The sequence below is a fragment of the Echinops telfairi genome, unplaced genomic scaffold (genome assembly GCF_000313985.2).
Source record: "Echinops telfairi isolate 266 unplaced genomic scaffold, ASM31398v2 ScPeMD7_3;HRSCAF=10, whole genome shotgun sequence".
NCBI lineage: Eukaryota > Metazoa > Chordata > Mammalia > Afrosoricida > Tenrecidae > Echinops > Echinops telfairi.
In genome coordinates, this window is record NW_022103899.1 from 54,831,050 (window position 1) to 54,850,625 (window position 19,576).

General features: G+C 41.7%; 1 protein-coding gene across 4 annotated transcripts in view; it reads right to left on the reverse strand.

Annotated features, from left to right (window-relative positions):
- The window catches only part of LOC101645827 (SPHK1 interactor, AKAP domain containing), a 170,299-nt gene that overhangs the window by 77,082 nt on the left and 73,641 nt on the right, over window positions 1-19,576 (reverse strand). For 3 of the 4 annotated variants that reach the window (XM_045294719.1, XM_045294718.1, XM_045294730.1), the window contains exon 3: window positions 13,194-13,301. The exons of the other annotated variant lie outside the window; for it this stretch is intronic. In XM_045294719.1, the coding sequence (XP_045150654.1) occupies window positions 13,194-13,301 (108 nt within the window). The remainder of the gene's footprint in view (window positions 1-13,193; window positions 13,302-19,576) is intronic. 4 annotated transcript variants of the gene reach the window in all.

Sequence of the window (19,576 nt, forward strand, 5' to 3'; positions counted from 1 at the left end):
GAGGGGAAAAAATGAGGACCTGATGCCAGGGGCTTAAATGGAGAGCAAATGTTTTGAGAACGATGAGGGCAATGAATGTACAAATGTGCTTTACACAACTGATGTATGTATGTATTGTGATGAGTTGTATGAGCCCCTAATAAAACGATTAAATAAATAAATAATACGGGTTTTTAAAAAAAAGAAAATGATGGCAGCATGCGTGCAAATGTGCTTCACGCAATGGATGAATGTGTGGATTGTGATAAGGGCTGTAGGAGCCCCCAATAAAATGATTTAATAAAAAACAAATACAATTCTAACTAAAAAAATCGTCTATCTATCTATCCATCTATCTATCTATCTATCTATCTATCTATCATCCATCCATCCATCCATCCATCCATCCATCCATCCATCCATCTATCTATCTATCCATCTAGACACCTGAGTGCTGGTGGTGCCGTAGGTTAGGCATTGGACCACTGAGCGCAAGGCTGGTGTTCACAGCCCACAGGTGTTCCATGGGAGGAGGATGAGGTTGTCTGCTCCTGTAAAGATTTACAGCCTCAGAAACCCGGGCTGCTGTGACCCAGAATGGTCTTGGCAGCAGTGGTTTGATGGGGTTTTGGATTGTCGACTTTTCAGAAGAAAATGAACAAAAATATCTTCTCAAGTTGGACTTCATGTTCAAGGAGCCTCAATATTTTGTTCCCTCTGAAGGGCACATTTTTCCTTTTTACAAACAGGCACTCATGAACTTCATGAGAAAAATGAGGTGCTCTTCCTCAGTGACTTAATTCCTATGGAAAACTCTCATTCCCGATGTCAACTATAACTTAAGTAAAGCTGATTATGAAATAATGTGAAGCTCCATTGAGTTGCTGAGAGTGAGGAGGACTTGAAGCTCTTGCTCATAAAGATCAAGGATTGCCATCTTCTATATGGATTATGACCCACTGTCCAGAAGACTAAAGTCCTCACCACTGGACGAATAGGTAACATCGTGATAAAGGGAGAAACGACTGAAGTTGTCAAGGATTTTGTCTCACTTGGATCCCCATCAATACTTATGGAAGCAGCAGTCAAGTGATCAAAAGATGCTTTGCGATTGGTAAATATGCTGCACAAGACCTTTTTAGAGTCTTGAAAAGCAAGATGTTACTAGGAAGACTCAGGTGAGCCTGACCCATGCCATGGCTTTTCAATCACGCCACATGCATCTACGAGTTGCAACAAGAAACAAAAAGAAAGCAGGAAGTATTAAAAACTAGAACTAGTTAAAAATGGGTCAAAAGGGAGATCCAATGATAAGGTACTACATTTTAACTGAACTACATCTTCCATAATCAGGGTTACAATGCTCTCTGCCTGATAACAGGGCTATTCCCATCCTTCTACCATTGTCAGAGCAGATTCACTGGAGACAATCCTTGTGGGGACCCGGCAAATGCATTTGGGGACCCACTGTTATCCAGAGCCTTCTGAAAACCAAGTGCTCGCAATTTAAGCTCTGAAATCATGTCCTATTTTCAATTTGGAATTTATTATTTACAATCCTTGGCTACACAGAGTTGGTTGATGCCTCACTTAAATAGTTGCTTTTTATTGTAATTACTTTGTATTGTTGGACTTCTAACACTGATAGGTATAATATTTATAACCACAGTTACATAATAGGAAAAGAGACTCTACCTTCATATTTTTAGGCAAATAAGAGATATGTTTTTTTTAATGCAATCCTCTTCATGCATTAGTTTCTCAGACACATGATATATGTGTGGATTCTAGCCAGGCCCTCACCAAATACAGGAAAAACCCAGTTGCTACGCAGAAGTGCAGTAGTTATAGAGAAGTGAGGTCTCTGTTTAGGTCCTGATAAATTAAAATATGTATGGGAAGCTCTAAAACAACCACTAAGGAAATGACAAAAAATATAGGATAAAATATTGCTACAGGAATTAAAATCTTATATTAGAAAGTATTTACTTAGTGTAAAAGAGATGAGTGAAGAAAAAATACAGGAATAGCCACAATAAAAGTCAAGGGATATATACTGAAAACAAAAATCCTTACAGTAGACGCAAATCCAACTTTAGCAATAATAATTGTGCCATTTCAGGGTAGGATTTTTATGTCATTGATGGCCCAGGTTCATCTTATTTTTACGACCTTAAAGCTCCCCTTACATTGAGTTTTCTCAATTAAATCTTTCCTTTAGTTTGTTATGTTTGGTGACATTTTTCGTTGACTAACCTTCATGTTGTTGTTTTATATATCAGTTGCCACAGGCTTGAGAAAGGATAAGTAAAAACATAATGAACATGTTTTGCCATAAAACTTCCAGTTGTATTGAAATTTACTACAGAGAACCCTTTACTGTCAACGTGGTAACATTTGTTGTCTGGATGTGTGTGGCAGTTACGTAATCTATCAATTTGGGAAGGGGTGGAGTCTAGCCAGCCAATTAGGTCACAGCTTGATGACCTCATTTGGAGGTGCTAAGGAGATAAAAGCTCACTGGAGGCCAGACCCAGACTCTCTGCTTAGACATTTCTCTCTGGAGGCGGGGGACACTGCTTCATCTTCCTGCTGACAAGCCACATGGAGCTATGCTGATAGAGCCAGAGCCCTGGGGCTGGAGGGGCCATGTGGAGACCCACACCAGTGCTGAGGTGTTTCCACCACTACTGGACCCACAAGACTTTCCACTCATTGCATGGTTATGTGAATCTAAAGAGGAATTTATGGTTTAGTATTGACATATGGGGTAATATCTGACTTATGGACTTGATCTGGACTGGCCTGGGATGTTTTCTTAATATACGATTGCTTTTTGATATAAAGTTTTCTCTGACACACATATGAGTGCCTATGAATTTGTTTCTCTAGTCAACCCAGACTAACACAATGTAGAATGAGAGCAGAGGGTGTGAATCAAAAGAGGTCAAAGGGGGCTTATTCAACCATGGCTACTACTATTTGAAAGATAATTTTATCGGATTCTTTCCACCTCTCCTTCTGGTTGTAATCCTATTCATTTTTGTTCTTCCTTTCATCCTCCAACATGAAGGCTTTAGGTCATCCTTTTTGGCTACCAGGCGCTGGAGCTGCATAGACGCAGCTGCCCATTCTCGCACTCATGGGAAAGCCTGGAAGAGAATGGGTGTCACTGACAGCCTGGGTGTCATTGGTGGCCCCTTAGGTAGTAGGATTAAGGTGGTTTCCTTTCTCAAGCTTTCAAATGGTCATTTAGGACATTTAGGGAGTCTTGGTGGTGCAATTGCTAAACGATCAGCCACTCAGTCAGCAGTTCGAAACTACCATGAATCTGAAAGAGAAAAGAATGGGCCAATCCAGTCCCATCAAGACCACAGTCCAGGAGAAACCTTCTGGGGGTAGTTCTACTCTGTCCACTAAGGGCGCAAGGAGTTGGAGTAGATTCAATGGTACACAAGGACTACAATTGTGTCATCATCACAATAAGGTGGATAAAAGAAAAGTTCTAAGTCAATGTAGATGTCAGTCTAGCACTGGGCATGCGGGCTGTGCAGTGTGACACAGGCGATGGGTTCTATCGGATAGAGGAGGCAACAGCAGGAGATGGATTGATCCTGACCTAGTGGCAAGTGCATGAAACTTGACTGTCTGGACTGCCTCAGTGGCCATTCCATTTGAGGCTGTCCTCTTGGTGCGTATGGCCTTGAGGAGGGAAAATGGAATCACTTTGGCAAAGAGAAGGCTGTCTGTGAAGGGGCAGCTCGGGTAGAAATGTCTGTATGGGAGGTCCCTCAAGGAGGATAAGAGTGTAGAGTCTGAGACCCTTTAGAATAATAATTGCTACCTGAAAGTGACCATCCCACCCCAGGGGTATTTGAAAATACCCAAGGCTATTGTCAGTTGCTATAACTTTGCAGACGGGCTACTTACTGCATTGATCTAGTGCAGTGGTTCTCAACCTTCCTAACGCTGTGACCCTTTAATACAGTTCCTCAGGTTGTGGTGACCCCCAACCATAACATTATTTTCATTGCTACTTCATAACTGTCATTTTGCTACTGTTATGAATTGGGCGACCCCTGTGAAAGGGTCATTTGTCCCCCAGGTTGAGAACCGCTGAATTCTAGTGGGTGGGGGACAGGGATGCTGGTAAGCATTCTATAAGGCACAGAACAGCCCACCCTGCAGCAATGCCACTGCTGCCAGGCTGAGATGCCCTGCTTTAGAAGAACTCATTGCTGGGTCCTTAGGAGAACCAGGGCCCCAGATCCTGCTGATGAAAGCAGTCTGTGCCCTGTTTCTGTTTGCCCAAACTGCGACGCACTGTAGGGACCTTGGTGGCCTAGTGGGTTACTCATTGTGCTGGTAACCGAAAGGTCAGCTGTGTGAAATCACGGGTCACTCTGTTGGAGAAGATAAGATTCTCTACATTTGTAAGGAGCTACGGTCTCAGAAAACCTACCGGGGCAGTTTGTGTTGCTGTGAGTTGGAAACAACTCAATGCCAGGGTGCTTGCTTTGGATTTGGCCTGAGGCATTCTTTGCGAAGGGCCAGCTTTTCCTTCTCCCTTTCACCCAGTTTGGATGTTTCTGGCAAGTCCCGGGATACCTCACTTTATTGTGATTTGCTCTTTTGCACTTGACACACAGGGGGCTTTCTTAAGAACGGAAGGATTGTGGCAACCTGACCTGGAGCAAACCTATCAGTACCAGTTTTCCACCAATATGTTCTCACCGTGCTTCTGGGTCACATTTTGGTCATTCTCACCACATTGCACGTGTTTTTATAGTGCTTCTACACACTTAACGATAACCCACTGCCACCTAGCCATGCTGACTCCTGAGAACCCTATAGAGCAGGGGTGTCAAACTCAATTAAAACGAGCAACTTTGATTTGGTGATTTTACTCATCTTCGGTAGTTAAAGGGTTAACGAGGGAATTGTGTGTACGGTATTGCCTTGATCTCCACTAAGCGCCAATTTCTTCATAACATTTTTTTCTATCTTCATTTTATTTCAGAGCGTCGTGGGCCACAAAAATGATCTCTGTGGCCTGCGGGCCGCCAGTTTGACACCCCTGCTATAGAGGGTTTCCCAGATTTTGTAAATCTTTAGGGGAGCAGACAGTGTCATATTTCTCCTGTGGAGCAGTGCCCACAATGAAACAACCGCCAACCACAAGGAACAGTTCAAAGCCACCAGCTGCTGTGCTCTGGAAGGATGAGTCTTCTGATCGAGTAGAAGTTACAGCTTTGGAAATCCACAGGGCACTTCTACTCTGGCCTATGAGCTGGAATGGGCTCAGTGACAGTGGGTTTGGCTTGGAGTTTCTGCAATATTTCAAAACAGAAATTCTGCTTTTAGAATTTCTGAAAACAGGTTGCAAAACAGCCTAGGCTTGTCATTAGCCGCCCCCCACTCCATTTTCCATTTGTTTTCCTTCTTATTCATTTTAAAAATTGAGAATCTAAGTAGTTTTAAAAATCCATTAAAACTATACATTTATAACTAGTTTTGCTGAGATTTTAGTAGAACCGAATAAGACAGACATGTGAATCCACACAAATACATCTTCCAACAAAATAGAAAATGAAGTTGTGACTCTTCTTGAAACTTAAAGCGATTTTAATGAGACATTGCATACTGTTGTTGGTTTGTCTTGATTGAGAAGCTTTCCACTCAGGAGAAAATTGTCATAATAGCAGGGATTGCATGAAATTGGAAGCACAAAACTACTCTGAGATATTTTAATAAAGCGTTCTTCTGTCAAAATGAATACATATATGTAAAAGCAGGAAATGCTATAAACACCCAGGTATTTTAAAGTGTACTTGGATCCACTGGTCTATTTTTAGTAACAAAAAGGTCAAGATACATAAAATATTTCATTATGTCTTTGAAACTCAGGCATCAGTGCTAAAATCATCATTTCTTGCTATTTGGGACCCTTGGGAATAATCACCAACAGAACACGTAATATGAGAATGCCCAGAACCCAGTCCTTAGCTTCCTGGTCTATTTACAAACACTCATTGGCTTGGTTGATCTCCTGTCCCTGAGCTTTGAACCACCTTCTTCTTGAGGAACCTCAAATCTCTATCTCTTGCTCTGACTGCCAGTAGCTCCAACCTATAGATCCAACTGCCAACCTCACATTTGCAATTGGAGGACTCAGCATCCCTTTGCGTGCACTCAACTCCACCCTGCCCCTCCATCCCAGAGTCTTCTCCATCCCAGGCAACGCCCCTCCCATCCACCAGAAATGGAGGTTGAACACACAGGAGTTATCTTTGATGTCTCTCATTCCTTCATCCAAATTCATTAAGAAGCCTTGCTTAATAAAACTGATGGTATATTAGCACTTGGGTACTTACCCATGAATTGGTGGCTTGTGCCCATTTGGTGACTTCACAAGAAAAGACCTGGTAAATTGTTTCAATAAAGATTACAGCCTGGAAAACCCTGTGGGGATGTTCTACTCTGTCACAGGGGTTTCTGAGTCTACATCTACCCATCAGCACCTAGCCCCATTAACAACAGCCATACCAGAGGGACCTGATGTAGAAACTCACTAGGTGAACTAGACGCTACATCAAACACACCTGCAAACCGAAGACTGAAATTACATGGAGTACTAGCAGGATCTTCTTTCCCAGGGACTGGTCTCTGCAGCAGCATGTGCAAAATTCCCAAGATAAAAGCTCACCGTTCTTGCTTCTAAGGAGCATTCTGGCTTTGTCACACCTCCTCCAAGACAGGTTTATTTATTCTTCTGATAGTTCATGTGCTTTCAATATTCCTCATCAACATCATAATTCAAATCTTCCAATTCCCCTTCAATCTTCCTCCATCATTTCCAGTTTCCACATGCACATGAGGTTACTGAAACACCATGACTTGGGCCAGGTACACCTTAGTCCACAAAGTGACATCTTGGCTCTTCAACACTTTAAAGAACAACTATGGAAATGATTTTCTCAATGTATTATATAGTTTGATTTCTTGCCTGCTGCTTTGTAGATCCAAGTAGAAAGAAATCCTTGACAACGTCATGATGTTCTGTTTGTCGTGGTATTGTCTATTGGTCAAGTGGTTGCAAAGCTCCTTTTTGTAGACGAAGAGGTGAAGGTTAAATACGTTGTACCAGGTCCCAGAGCTTGAAGAGAAGAGAAGTGGGCTTCACGCCATAGCTGCTTGGCTCCAGAGCTGTTGTTCCACATTTGTCCACTGTACTGCGTGAGCTGCCTCTCCTAAGGCACACCAACTCTATTTCATACCAGTCTTTCTCTCCACTCTGATCATTTCTTTAGATGACACATTTCTAGAAGTGCATCGATATGCATGACTGCTTTAAATTGTCCTGCAGGAGGATTATACTAGTTTTTATCAATTGATAGCCTAACATCAATTGTTGGGTGTATCCTTCTTTATTGCACTGGCATCAACACCTCGAGTGTCCTAAGCCGGCTTCTCTCGAGAAGCAAAACAAGTAAGACGTGTAGCATGGAAACTCCCTACCACATGGAAAAATGGAATCGAAAGAAAAAGGAATTTTTCCACGGACTTTTTGTTGTCCTTGAATGGAGAGATTTTTAGTACAGGGAAATGGCATACACAGTTGGAGAGTTTCTCAGGACCCAAGTCTGTGGGTCAGACATCCGGCTGAAGGCTTCTTTTGACTATTCAAGGGCCAATGGATCCCAAATCAGCCAGTCAAATGACAGACTCCTGCCTCTCAGTCTGCAGAAGCGGATGAATCCGAAGGTCCTCAGGAAACATCGAAGGCTGTTGACTCAAGTCCCAAGAAGTGGAGGTCAGATGATGAGTGCTGGTCCAGGGTTTCTCAGCTCAGCAACAACTCATTGCCATCAAGTCAATGCTGACTCATGGCAGCCCTCCAGGCCAGCGTAGAACTGCCTTTGTGGGTAGCTGAGACTGTAAATCTTGACCGGAGTAGCAAGCACCACCTTTCTCCCATGGTGTGGTTGGTGGATTTGAACTTGCAGTTAGCAGCCCAACATACAACATATAACACACTAAGCCACCAGGTTGCTTACGGATTCAGGGTTTAAACCCAAACTCACGGCTGCAATGCTGATACAGAGCGACCCCCTGTGGGTTTCCAAAAATGTAACTGTTTACAGGATTAGAGAACCCAGTCTTTTCTACATGAGAAGTCTCACCATCCTTGACTCTAAGGAATATTTTGGCTATATTTCTTCTAAGGCAGATTTGTTTGTTCTATGGGCATTTCGTGGCACATTCAGCATACTTTCCATTTCTTTGCCTGCACTCTGTTAGTTACCTTGCCTGCTAACCAAAGTTGGATGATCTACTGCTGACAAATCATCGTTTTTGCCCTTTCCTTAGTATGGTCAAAGTTTCCCAGTTAGAGTTCAATGCACAATATCAAATAAAAATTGGTGACCAGATATGTCACTTTTTGTCATTGCCATTGGTGGCATTATTATCTGAGACTGACAGACTCCCCAGCCCCCATATAAATTCATAACCATCTCGTCAAATCTGAGTCATAGCGATCCTATAAGACAGAGTAGAACTGCCCCTGTGGATTTCCAAGGCTATAAATCTTTATGGGAGTAGAAAGCCTCATCTTTCTCTCTTGGAAGGGCAGTTGGTTTCAAACCTCTGGCTTTGCAGTTATCAGTCCATTGCCTAGCCCACTACACCACCAGGGCTGGCCAAGGCCTACAGAACAGCTGCTAAATGGCTTAATTTTGCAAGGTCATTTATGGGTTGAGGAAGATTCCCCGAGTGCTGGCTTTATCTATTTACTCATTTCAGGCAAACAGAGCTCATTTTCAGATATGGTGTCAATTCCAGTGCATCGGGGAGGAGGGCGTGATTCATTAGGGGATGGTAATGAGGGCTCTTTAATGACTGTGAAGCAGAGAGCCTGATAGGAACTACAGAAAGAAGTGAGGGGGATAATTTTAATAAAGCACGAAACCAAAAGGACAGCTTCTGAAAAGGCTATCAGGAAACTCTAGTAAACAGCAAAAGCAGTAACCGATTAAAAAAAAATTAGATGAGATTTTAATTAAAATGAAAGCCAAGCATGTGGAAACATCCAATAACTACTTCTTAAAGACCTCTATTAAGATAATGTCCCATCTGTTGGGTTTGGGGGTTGGCTTTGGCCTCTATTATCCTCTTCCACATCCCACTTAATTTCAATAACGAGGCTGTTTCTTTTGTTGCTTTTGGTTTACATGTTGAAGGTTAGCACATGGGGCCCCCAGCCCCCAGGAATATCAACTCAGAAAGGAAATAAAATCATATAATTTGATAGGAGAAATCTAGACAAAAGGAAAACCTGGCCTTCCTTTGGAAAGTCTTTGGAAAGATAACTGAAAGGGCTTTCAGGGGATATACAAGACACAAAATTAAACCCACTGACACGGAAACAATTCCGACTCATATTGACCTCCCAGGGCAGAGGGGAACTTCTCCCAAGAGATTCTGAGACGGTAAATCTTTGGGGGAACAGTTTCATCTCTCTCTCTTGGTGTGGCTCTTGAGTTTGAACTGCTGACCTTGCAGCTAGAAGCCCCATACTTGCAACACCAGGACTTCTGCTGAAACACTGCTCTTGATTTTCTCATTTTAGGTGTGAAATAGATGTAATTTCTCCCCTGAGGCAATGATTCACACTCTTCATTTAATGCTTCAAAACATTCTTCCTGGGACGTGGACATTCACTCCTCCAAAGTGTCTCAGACAGAAAGTTTCCCACACCCAATATTTGTCCTCAATAGAAACTTTACATGGTCACCTTGAACGCAGAAAACATCGGCTTACTGAGGTATTTAGTTCTAAGAAACTACATGTCAGACTACTTGGAGATCACTGTGAAAAATACGAAGCTAAGGAAAATTGGTATGAAAAAGCTGGTAATGAACTATGGTTCGGAAATGAAAGAAATGATGGTGAATTCAGGGCAATGTCTCCAAGAACCAAGAACAGCTTTTTCAAAAGCAAACCAAACCAATTGCTGTTGAGTGGATTCTGACTCCGGGCAACCCGAGGGCAGAGAGAACCTCTCCAGAGGCTCCTGACACTGTGCTCTTTCCAGAGGCAGCCTGCTTCACCATGCCCTTGGGGGCAGCGGTGGACTTCAAACCCGCGACCTTACCCTTAGCAGCCACCACCAATTCCAGGAAGCAAATACAACATCATACAGGAAGGGGCACTGTGGTTGCTGGGTCCTCAGATTCAATTGTGATGAGCTGTAAAGGGGGTTACATTTGGGATAATGGAGGGAAATTCCATTTAAAAAAATTAAAGTTTAATGAGGACATTATTTCCAGATCTAGTTTGTTTGTTTTTAAATTTTTTTCCTCTTTAAATTAAAATTCTATTTTCCTGCTGGTGTGGAGAATTGATTTCAACATTAAATTCCATACTTTTTCCTTGGCCACTTTGGCTCCTCCTCCCATGTAGCTATTTTATTTTCACAAAGCTCCCTGTCCGGGTTAATAATTATTATAGTTTACCTCTATTTCTCCTTGAATTCATATTTCTCCCACAGCAATATCCGAAGCTAAGCGGTAAGTAGGGTCGGTCCACTCTAGAAATCTGTGCTTAGCAAGAAAGAGAAAAGGATTTGGAAAAAATTTAAAGTGACCATAGGATATTTTTTAACAATTAGGGCTAGTTTTTCCTATAGGGCTCCTTAGATGCCTGTTAGGTTTAGGATATATGGATAATTTTCAGAGCTTAGGTCCATTTTATATATTATGAACTGTGGGGGAAATATTAGTCTCCCAATATATTTTTAATCCATGTTTAGATTCTCCCCCTCCTTAAAAAATTTTTTTTTCTAAGAATAGAAATAACTCAGGAAGCGGGATGAATCAGATCAGCCTCCTTAGTGGCCAACTATTCCTAGACCGTAACCATGGAGCAAACAGCAAGGTGGGTTGCTCCAAGTCTGTATTTGATTCTATTGGGATTGGTGAGGGATGGGAGGATTGCTTTCTTACATATTAAAAAAAAATCTCACTGCCATCAAGTCAATTCTGATTCAGACAACCCTATGGGATAGAATAAATCTGCTCCCTAGGGATTCCAAAACTGTACATCATTCCCAGAGCAGACAGCCTCATCTTTCTCCGGTGGAGTGGTTGGTGAGTTTGAACCACCAACCTTTCAGATATCACCAGTCCTTAAATCACTGTGCCTCCACACTGGATGATCCCATGGCAATCCTTACATTTAATTAGAAAGGTTAACCTTTCTCATTGAGATTTGCAATTCAGGCCTCAAAGACATAACACTTAGAAAAGACCTCCTTGCCCTCCCTCACGCCAAGCTGGAATGCCTTTACTTTTGTGGGGCACTTCGTGATTCCGAGACTGCTCAGGTGACAACTTTGGCCACCTCGTGGACATGGGGGTATTCATGGTCCATTTGTTTTTCTTTCTTTCTTTCTTTCTTTCTTTCTTTCTTTCTTTCTTTCTTTCTTTCTTTCTTTCTTTCTTTCTTTCTTTCTTTCTCTTCTCCTTCTTCTTCTTCTCTCTCTCTCTTTTAACTATATAGCACTGTGTAATTAATGGTCAGTGTCAGCAAATGCCTGGATTTTCCAACTCTTCGCAGAATTGGATTAGCAAAGATGGGGCTCTATTCAATTACCGTCCACCTAATCCTTTTAATTTCCCCCCAAAGATTTTTAGCCTGCCGCAAGTTTCTTGGAAAAAGAATCAAATGTACTAAATAGAAGAAGGGTAATCATAGTGATTAGCCTCAACAAAGGGATTGAATTCAGTGTGTTGAATGGGCTAGACAGGCCAGGTGGGGGCCTCTGCAGTGAGGAAAGTACAAAGTTTTATATCCTCTGTCTGCCAGTTCTGGTTGTGTTCATTAGAGAGAAAAAGACTACCTATCTCATTTTCAGTTTCTTCTTTTTCCCCCTATCTTTCCCCTTGGCTGGAAACAGAAATGCTGGCATGCGACTTACTTCCAGGAATAGCTCAGAGCTGATGCTCTTAATTTAGTCCCAAGACTTGCATTTCCTTCATCTTTGGAAACACTTTTCACCCCTCAATCTCTGTAATCATGACCCCAGAAAGGTTAGATGTTTGGTTCCCCAGAACCTTAGACTCTAAGACTTTGACACCAGTGGAATTAGATGGTCCCCGGAACCCACTACTCTCAAAGGGACACATTACAAGGTCCTAGGTAAAGCAGAAGAAAAATATGCAACACAACCTTGAAGCATAAGAAAGACCAGACTCACTGGGTGGAGTGGAACTCCTGAGACTATGGCCTTTAGGCAGCTTCAAGCCTGGAAATGAATGCACTCACTCAACCTTTAGCCCCCCAAAATAGAAAAGTCTGTAGGGTGAGCAGTAACATTAAGGGGGTGTGCACTCCTTAGGATTATCAAGGAGTTTGAGCATTTGAGATCAAAAGGCAGGATGATATTGTTTGGATTACAGTCCATGTCATGAGACCTAATGTGCAGGAATGGTTGAATGGAATATTTATTGATTTGCTTTGTTAACTTTCACCCAAAGCGCAACGATATATTTTTAAAGATCTCAGAAAAATTAAAATGAAACAAAATAACCTTACTGCTACTGAGATGCTTTGACTGGCTTCCATTCGAAGGGAAACATACAACTTTGTTCAACATACAGGAAAGGGCACATTTGACATACGCAAGTTCTAGCCATTCTCTAAACTGCATGAGTTGTATTGTTTACCTGTAAGAACAGCTCTTTCCTGAAAAGGAAGATTCTGTAAGCAGGTATTCTGTAAGCCCCACTGTATTAGAATGCATGCCTACTTCAAATAATGACTATCCCTTATAAGAGTGGTGGACAATTTTTATACAATTTTCACATTGGAAAACTGTAGCAGGGACTATAGAATCGATTGAGAAGACTCCAAGAAAGTTTTAGTTCTCATCATACAATTCTCGTCCTGAATGTTTTCCTTAGTGATGTTTAAAATATATCTGTGTCTGTGTGTGTGTGTGCATTTGTTTTCCTCTTCAGTGAATTGATCACATTCATTCACGGTAGAAACTTGAAAACCTGGCTCAGCACCACGAACTCTGTGTGTAGTTCATACAAACCAGGTAGAGGGTGTCCAAAGGATGTGTCACAGGCTTGTGCTAATGAATTATGAAACCTCTGCGCATGCCCCTGGCTCATCAGAACCATATCCCGAGCATTCTGGGTACTTACAGAAGCACAGTTTTCGGACTTGTCTTCCACAAAACCAATTTGGCAGGGTGTCCTCTGATTCTGCAACCAGTAATCTGTGGACTCGAGCAGACTGCTGCTACGAAGAACCTGGTAGAATGAAGACACCCCGGTCAGTGCGGTTCGGCCAGGACACAGTTTTCTAGTGCAACAAGCTACCTTCATGTTCACCTTTTCTCCTCTAACTCTAGCTGGTCATTTGGGCGAAGGTTTACAGAGCAAATCAATTTTCCATTCAACAATTCCTACACATTTTGTTTCATGTCATTGATTTCCATTCCCACTCATCCCCACTTCCTCCTGGTGTTTACGGTTTTTCCATTCCTTTATCCTCGGACAGCCGTTCCTCTTTTTTTTTTTTAATCTCAAATGGTTGAACACTTTAAGGAGGTTCTATCTCCCTAGTGCTATTGTTCACCGTATAGAATTGTCTATTGTTTGGCTAAAGGTTGGGCCCTGAGAAAAGGTGGACAGTGAGTTTTGTTCCAGGTATGAAGGGCATCTAAGGACCAGAGTCTCGGGGCTTCTCACAGACCCTCTCAGGCCAGAAAGTCTGGTCTTCTCTATGATTTTGAGTTTTGTTTTATATTTTTCTACCACCCTATCCAGGACCATCTAATGTGAAGTCTTTCAGAGTGGTTGATCAGGGTAGCAGGACACAATCTAGTTCTGATCTCAGGGACAAGGAAGCTGATGTTTCTTTGGTCCATTAGTGCCTGGGATTCAGTGTTTCCATGTTCCAGCAACTGTTTCCTGAGGAACTTGTCCATATTGTCTTTTCCTCAGGGCACGGGGACTTCAGCAAAGACTTGCTGCATGAAAGCACCCTCACTGCCATGCACTCGATGTCCCTGGGAGTTTCCCAAACTGTAACTCTATGGGACTAGAATGCCACCTTTCTACCAAAGAGCAGCTGGGGGTTCCAAACTGCGGAGCCCAATGTGGAACCGCTATACCACCAGGGCTCCTTGAAAGTCATCATCCAGGAACTGGTCTTAGACATCGTGTTAATACTCCTGTTTCTTCTCTCATCAGATTTGGGAACTTCACTATAATTTCAATAAATCACTTTTATATAGTTTGCAATCAAATGACTATTTTGGACTTTGGTCCAACTGGCCATGACCATGGGGCTTAAACTGTCTTTGAGTGTTGCTGCTCATTCTTGTGATTGTGGATATTTTTAATTTTGAAAGATTCAAAACGAGTTGATCAATGTTGCTCCTGAAATGATGCTTCGTCGTCATTTCATGAGCTTGAGTAACGTGTCTGTGAAATTAGGTCATTTTTCAGGTAGAATTTTTTTGAGAGTGCCTAGACTACTAGGTCAAGCTTAGAATTATTAGAGGTCAGGAAAGTTTGTTAAAATAATTTTCCATGGCTAAATTGTTTTGTAGAGGAAAAAGAATTGGAACACACAACTTAGCAAAAACCAGATGTGATATATAAATGTTCTTTCCTTTTTGTTTTTAACAGCAAGAACCCAAACTCAAACTCACTATCAAGTTGTCTCTTACACATAGTAACCCTAATGGGCAGAACAGAACTGCTCCTTTGAGTTCAGAGGCTTTAAATCAGGAGTCCTCAAACTACGGCCCGTGGGCCACATGCGGCCCACCGAGGACATTTATCCGGTCCTCCAGGTATTTTTGCCCCTGTTTGTTTTTTACTTCAAAATAAGATATGTGCAGTGTGCATAGGAATTTTTTCATAGATTTTTAAAAAAACTATCGTCCAGCCCTCCAACGGTCTGTGGGACAGTGAACTGGCCCCCTGTTTAAAAAGTTTGAGGACCCCTGCTTTAAATCATTACAGGAGCCAGCCTCATCATGTTTCCCCCAAAGAGTGACCAGTGGGTTTGAAACCTCTACAGCACTAGCGCTCTTAACAGCAAGAAGGAGAAGTGTTACTTCTGAGACAAAACCTTCTGAAGATACCGTCCCAGACATAAGCAAATGACTTAACTTCTCAAGTTTCTTAGCATTATCCAAATTGTAAACCACATTATTTTTCATCTTATAGAAGATTTCCAGTACTCTTGCGGTACCCTGCATATGACTAGGGCTATTATTCTTGTTGTTGGTTGCTGTTGAATTTGTTCCAAATCATAGCAAGCCTGGGTACAGCAGAACAAACCACTGTTCCATCCTGCTCCAGCCCCACGATCTTTCCTGTGTTTGAGCCCATGGTTATGGCTAGTCTGTCTGTCAATCCATCTCACTAAGGGCTTTCCTCTTTAGCTGACCCCCTACTAAGCAAGATGACCTTTTCCATGGAAGGTCCTCACTGATAACATGTCCAAAATATGTTAAGTGCCACCTTTTGGCCGTTGGTCTTCCACAACAGATTTCTTTGTTTTCCTTGCACCCGTGGCTTATGCAATAAGCTTTACCAGCACTATAATTCAAAGAACTGGATTCTTCTGCATTCTCCAGCTTTCAGGTGGGTCTGAGGCAATGGACAATACCATGGCTTGAGTAGGAGTCTGAAAAGGGATATCTTTGCCTTTAATTCTTTTAAGATATCTTTTGCAGCCGATTGGCTCAAGTTATGATGTTTGATTTCCTGACTGTGGCCTTCATGGACGTTGATTATAGCTTCAAATAAAATGAAACTTATTTCAACTTTCAACTTTTCTCCTCTGGTGCTGATGTTGCTTATTGGTCCCATTGCAGAGATTTTTGCTTTCTTTAGGCTGAGGTATAATCCATACTAAAAGCTGCAGTATTTGATCTTCATCAGCAAGTAGACATCTTTGCTTTCAGTGAGCAAGGTTATTTCATCTGCATATCCAAGATGTTTAATAATTCCTCCTTCCTCCTTGCTTCGGCATTCTTCTTTATAAGAGTACAACTGCTCAGATTATTCGCTTGGCATACAGGCTAAATAGTGTGATGAAATGGTGCGGTCCTGATACACACCTTTTGATCTCAAATGATTGATCATTCTAAGGCATGTGAATCTCCCTAATACTGTTGCCCTTAGAGACCTGTCTACTATTATGCTGAAAGTTGAGCATAATAGGGAGCGAGTTCAGTTTCAAACCTCTGGGGTTCCACCAGCCTCTATCCTACCAGTAAGCCTGGTCTCTTTTATGATTTTGAGTATCACTCCATAGGCGCCCCCCCAACTTCTCTATAATCAAAGTATTTTTAAAATGTGCCTAAACATTTCTAGTCATTTTCATTCTGTTTCCCCCCTGAGTGCTCAGGGAGTTTTGCCGAGGATTTGGGCATGTGATGTACCAACCGACAGAAGGCAGAAGCACTTAGGAGAATATAGCTATCTTCTATTTCATCAGCCATTAAAGAGTTTTGCAAAAAATGTAAAGTAAAACCATTGTTATCATGAAAAAGATTTTTTTTTTAATTCTGAAAAAGAGCTCTGGTGGCATTGTGGCACTAATACCCTAACCACAGGGCCAGTGGTTTGAATCCACTAGGAGCTCCACAGGAGAAAGTTGCGGTTGTCCGCTCCTGTAAAGACTGAACATCTCAGAAACCCACAGGGACAGTGCTACTCTGTCCCACAGGGTCGCAATGACATGACGGGGACTTGCCCCGATGGCCAGGAGATCTGAGAGATCTAGAAACTTAAAAAAAATAAAAACGTGTTACTTGTGTTTACATGCAATGTGTTCATTATCCTTCCTGGGAAAATAAATGAATATAAATATTTCTCAGCATTCATATATGATGTGGAAAACATCTGTAAGCATAATCCATCTCAACAAAAGTTTTGTGAGGTCTCTGATGGTTTTTGACAGGGCACTGACCCAGAGTTAAGCCTATTTAAATATAATAAAGCTCTCGACTCCACCTCCTGCACTGTCACGCATTTTTTCTTTTCAGAATAGAATAGCTTTGAAAAGCCTAGAGTTCAGTAGTCTAACTGCGTGGGAATTCTGACTTGGTCACAAATAGCAAGTTGACTGTGGATAACATCCTTTAAAATTCTGAGCCTCTGTTTCCATCCCTGTAAAATACAGATATCCACCCAGCTCCTGGGGCTGTTTGGGAGTATTCAAGGGATCATCGTTGAACAACACAATCCTGGAGATAGAGCATTATCTTAATACACTGGCTTTGTCATTTTTAAATAAACTGGAAAGGACAAAAAATCATCTGTCTTAGCCTGGAATAGTGGGTTGGAAGTATTTCAGATTTTTTTTACCTGATGTAGGTATAATAGCAGTTCTGCATTTTGTAGTACTAATTATTACAGCTACTATTTTGAATGCTGAGCACTGTGCTAAAATCTGACATATATAATTTCTAACTTTTAAAATGTCTTCATTATTACAATACCACCAGACAGAATGCATTGGACATTGGACTAATGCAGATGTACTTAGGGGGAAATTTAACATCTTATAATTTGGTCTTCATTTTGACTCATTTTAAAATTTCTTCTAGTTTTTATTACTTTCTACTTTCTTTTTGATGGAGGCTTTTCTGTTTTATTTTGCTATTGCTGTTCTTTTGGTATGTTTTTCTCTATATGAAATTCAGGATATGTAAATCTAATTTACATATTAGCACTAATAAATGGATCAATAGTCTTATGGTTATGGCAGTGGAGGGTGGGAGGAAACTAGGAGCTAATAATAATGAGTACAAGAAAGTAGAAAATGTTCCAAAATTGATTGAGGTGAAGATTACAAAGCTCTTTCTGATGTATTTGAACCCCTGACTTGTATATGTGAATTATTTATCAATAAGACTGTTAAAACATTAGTTTATGATAGTATATCAGGACTATAATAAGAATCTTTGTATTTTCCCCCATATACATCACTGACATTTAGAGATTATTTATTATTAAATATTCTAGCATTTAATTATTGATCAAATGTTATATTTGTTGAGAACTTTCTGGGTTACAGATAGATAAAAATCTAATCTAAAGGCTAATATATGTAAAGTACTTATCACACATAGTAAACACCCTCATAACATTAGCTCTATAATTTTTATACAGCCATCAGTCATCCATGGTGGACAGATTTCAACAAAATTTCCAGACTATTTCAGATGGTAAAAAGGCCTGTTGATCTACTTCTAAAAATTAGCTAATGAAAACCCTGCATAATATGGGTGCTGGAAGATGATGCAGCCCCCTCTATTGAAAGGCAGCAATGTACTCCAGCATCCCAGGGGACATGGGGATGAAGCAAGGCTAGCTTGTGCTATGCATCCCGCCTCCATAAGTCAGAGATGACTCGACAGGAAGTAACAAAAGCAGCGGCACACAGACGATTATTCTTTTGCTTCAGGAGTCAATCATCTGGCCAGGTACTGGGGCCTGGGGTTGTTGTAGTCAGACTGTCTGACTGCAGAGTTCTCACCTAAGCAATGCTCCACTGTCACTGCTCATCCTCAAGTTCTACCCCATCCCCAAGGGGGACCGTTAGACCCTTTCTCCCCCTGGGTCTGGTCGGGGATGTGGGAAGGTCTGGCTTTCAGTGATGACTCTAATGCTAACTCTGCATGTCCTTTGTCATCACGTCACTCATTAGCTCCCAGCCTCCATGGGAAACAACTAAATCAAGCAATTGGAAGGTCCCTTCTAGACCAGCTTCTTGTTGGTAGACCCAGTTGAGTTGGTTTCGACGCACAGAAGGCCCATGTGGCAGAGTGAAACTGCCCTATACGATTTTCTTGGCTGAAAACTACCCCCCACCCCAAGGGGTGAAATTTATTGATTTATTTTATTTAATACTTTTATTGGGGGCTCTTACATCTCTTATCACAATCCATACATACGCCTATTGTGTCAAGCACATTTGCACGTATGCCGCCATCATCATTTTCAAAGCATTTTCTTTCACCTTGAGCCCTTGATATCAGCTCCTCATTATCCCCCTCCCTCCCTTGCCCGCCCTCCTTCAAAAACCCTTAATAAATTCTAGATTATTATTTTCATGTCTTACATCATCCTCTGTTGCTCTTCATCACTTTTCTGTTGTTTTTCCTCTGGGGAGGGGATTCGATGTTGATATGGAAGCAAATGACCAGGTCTTTTATCCCTTGGAGCCATCTTTTGGTAACCTACCAAGCTCCTTCTTCTAGACCAAGAGTACATCATTCTCCTCTCCTACTCTTGTTCTTCCTGCGTCTTTCTTTCCGAAGCCCATTAAGAGCCAAATGTATTTATAGGTTTAGTATTAAGGCAGCAGATGGACATTAGACCCCCACTCAAGTACTCCCTCAATGCAAGAACATCTTGTTCTGTTAAATTGGCATTCCATGATGCACACCTTCCTGACACGATTGCTGACGACAAATGTGTGCACTAGCAAATGTGTTGAAGAAAGCTGATGGTGCCTGGCTATCAAAAGATATAGTGCCTGGGGTCTTAAAGGC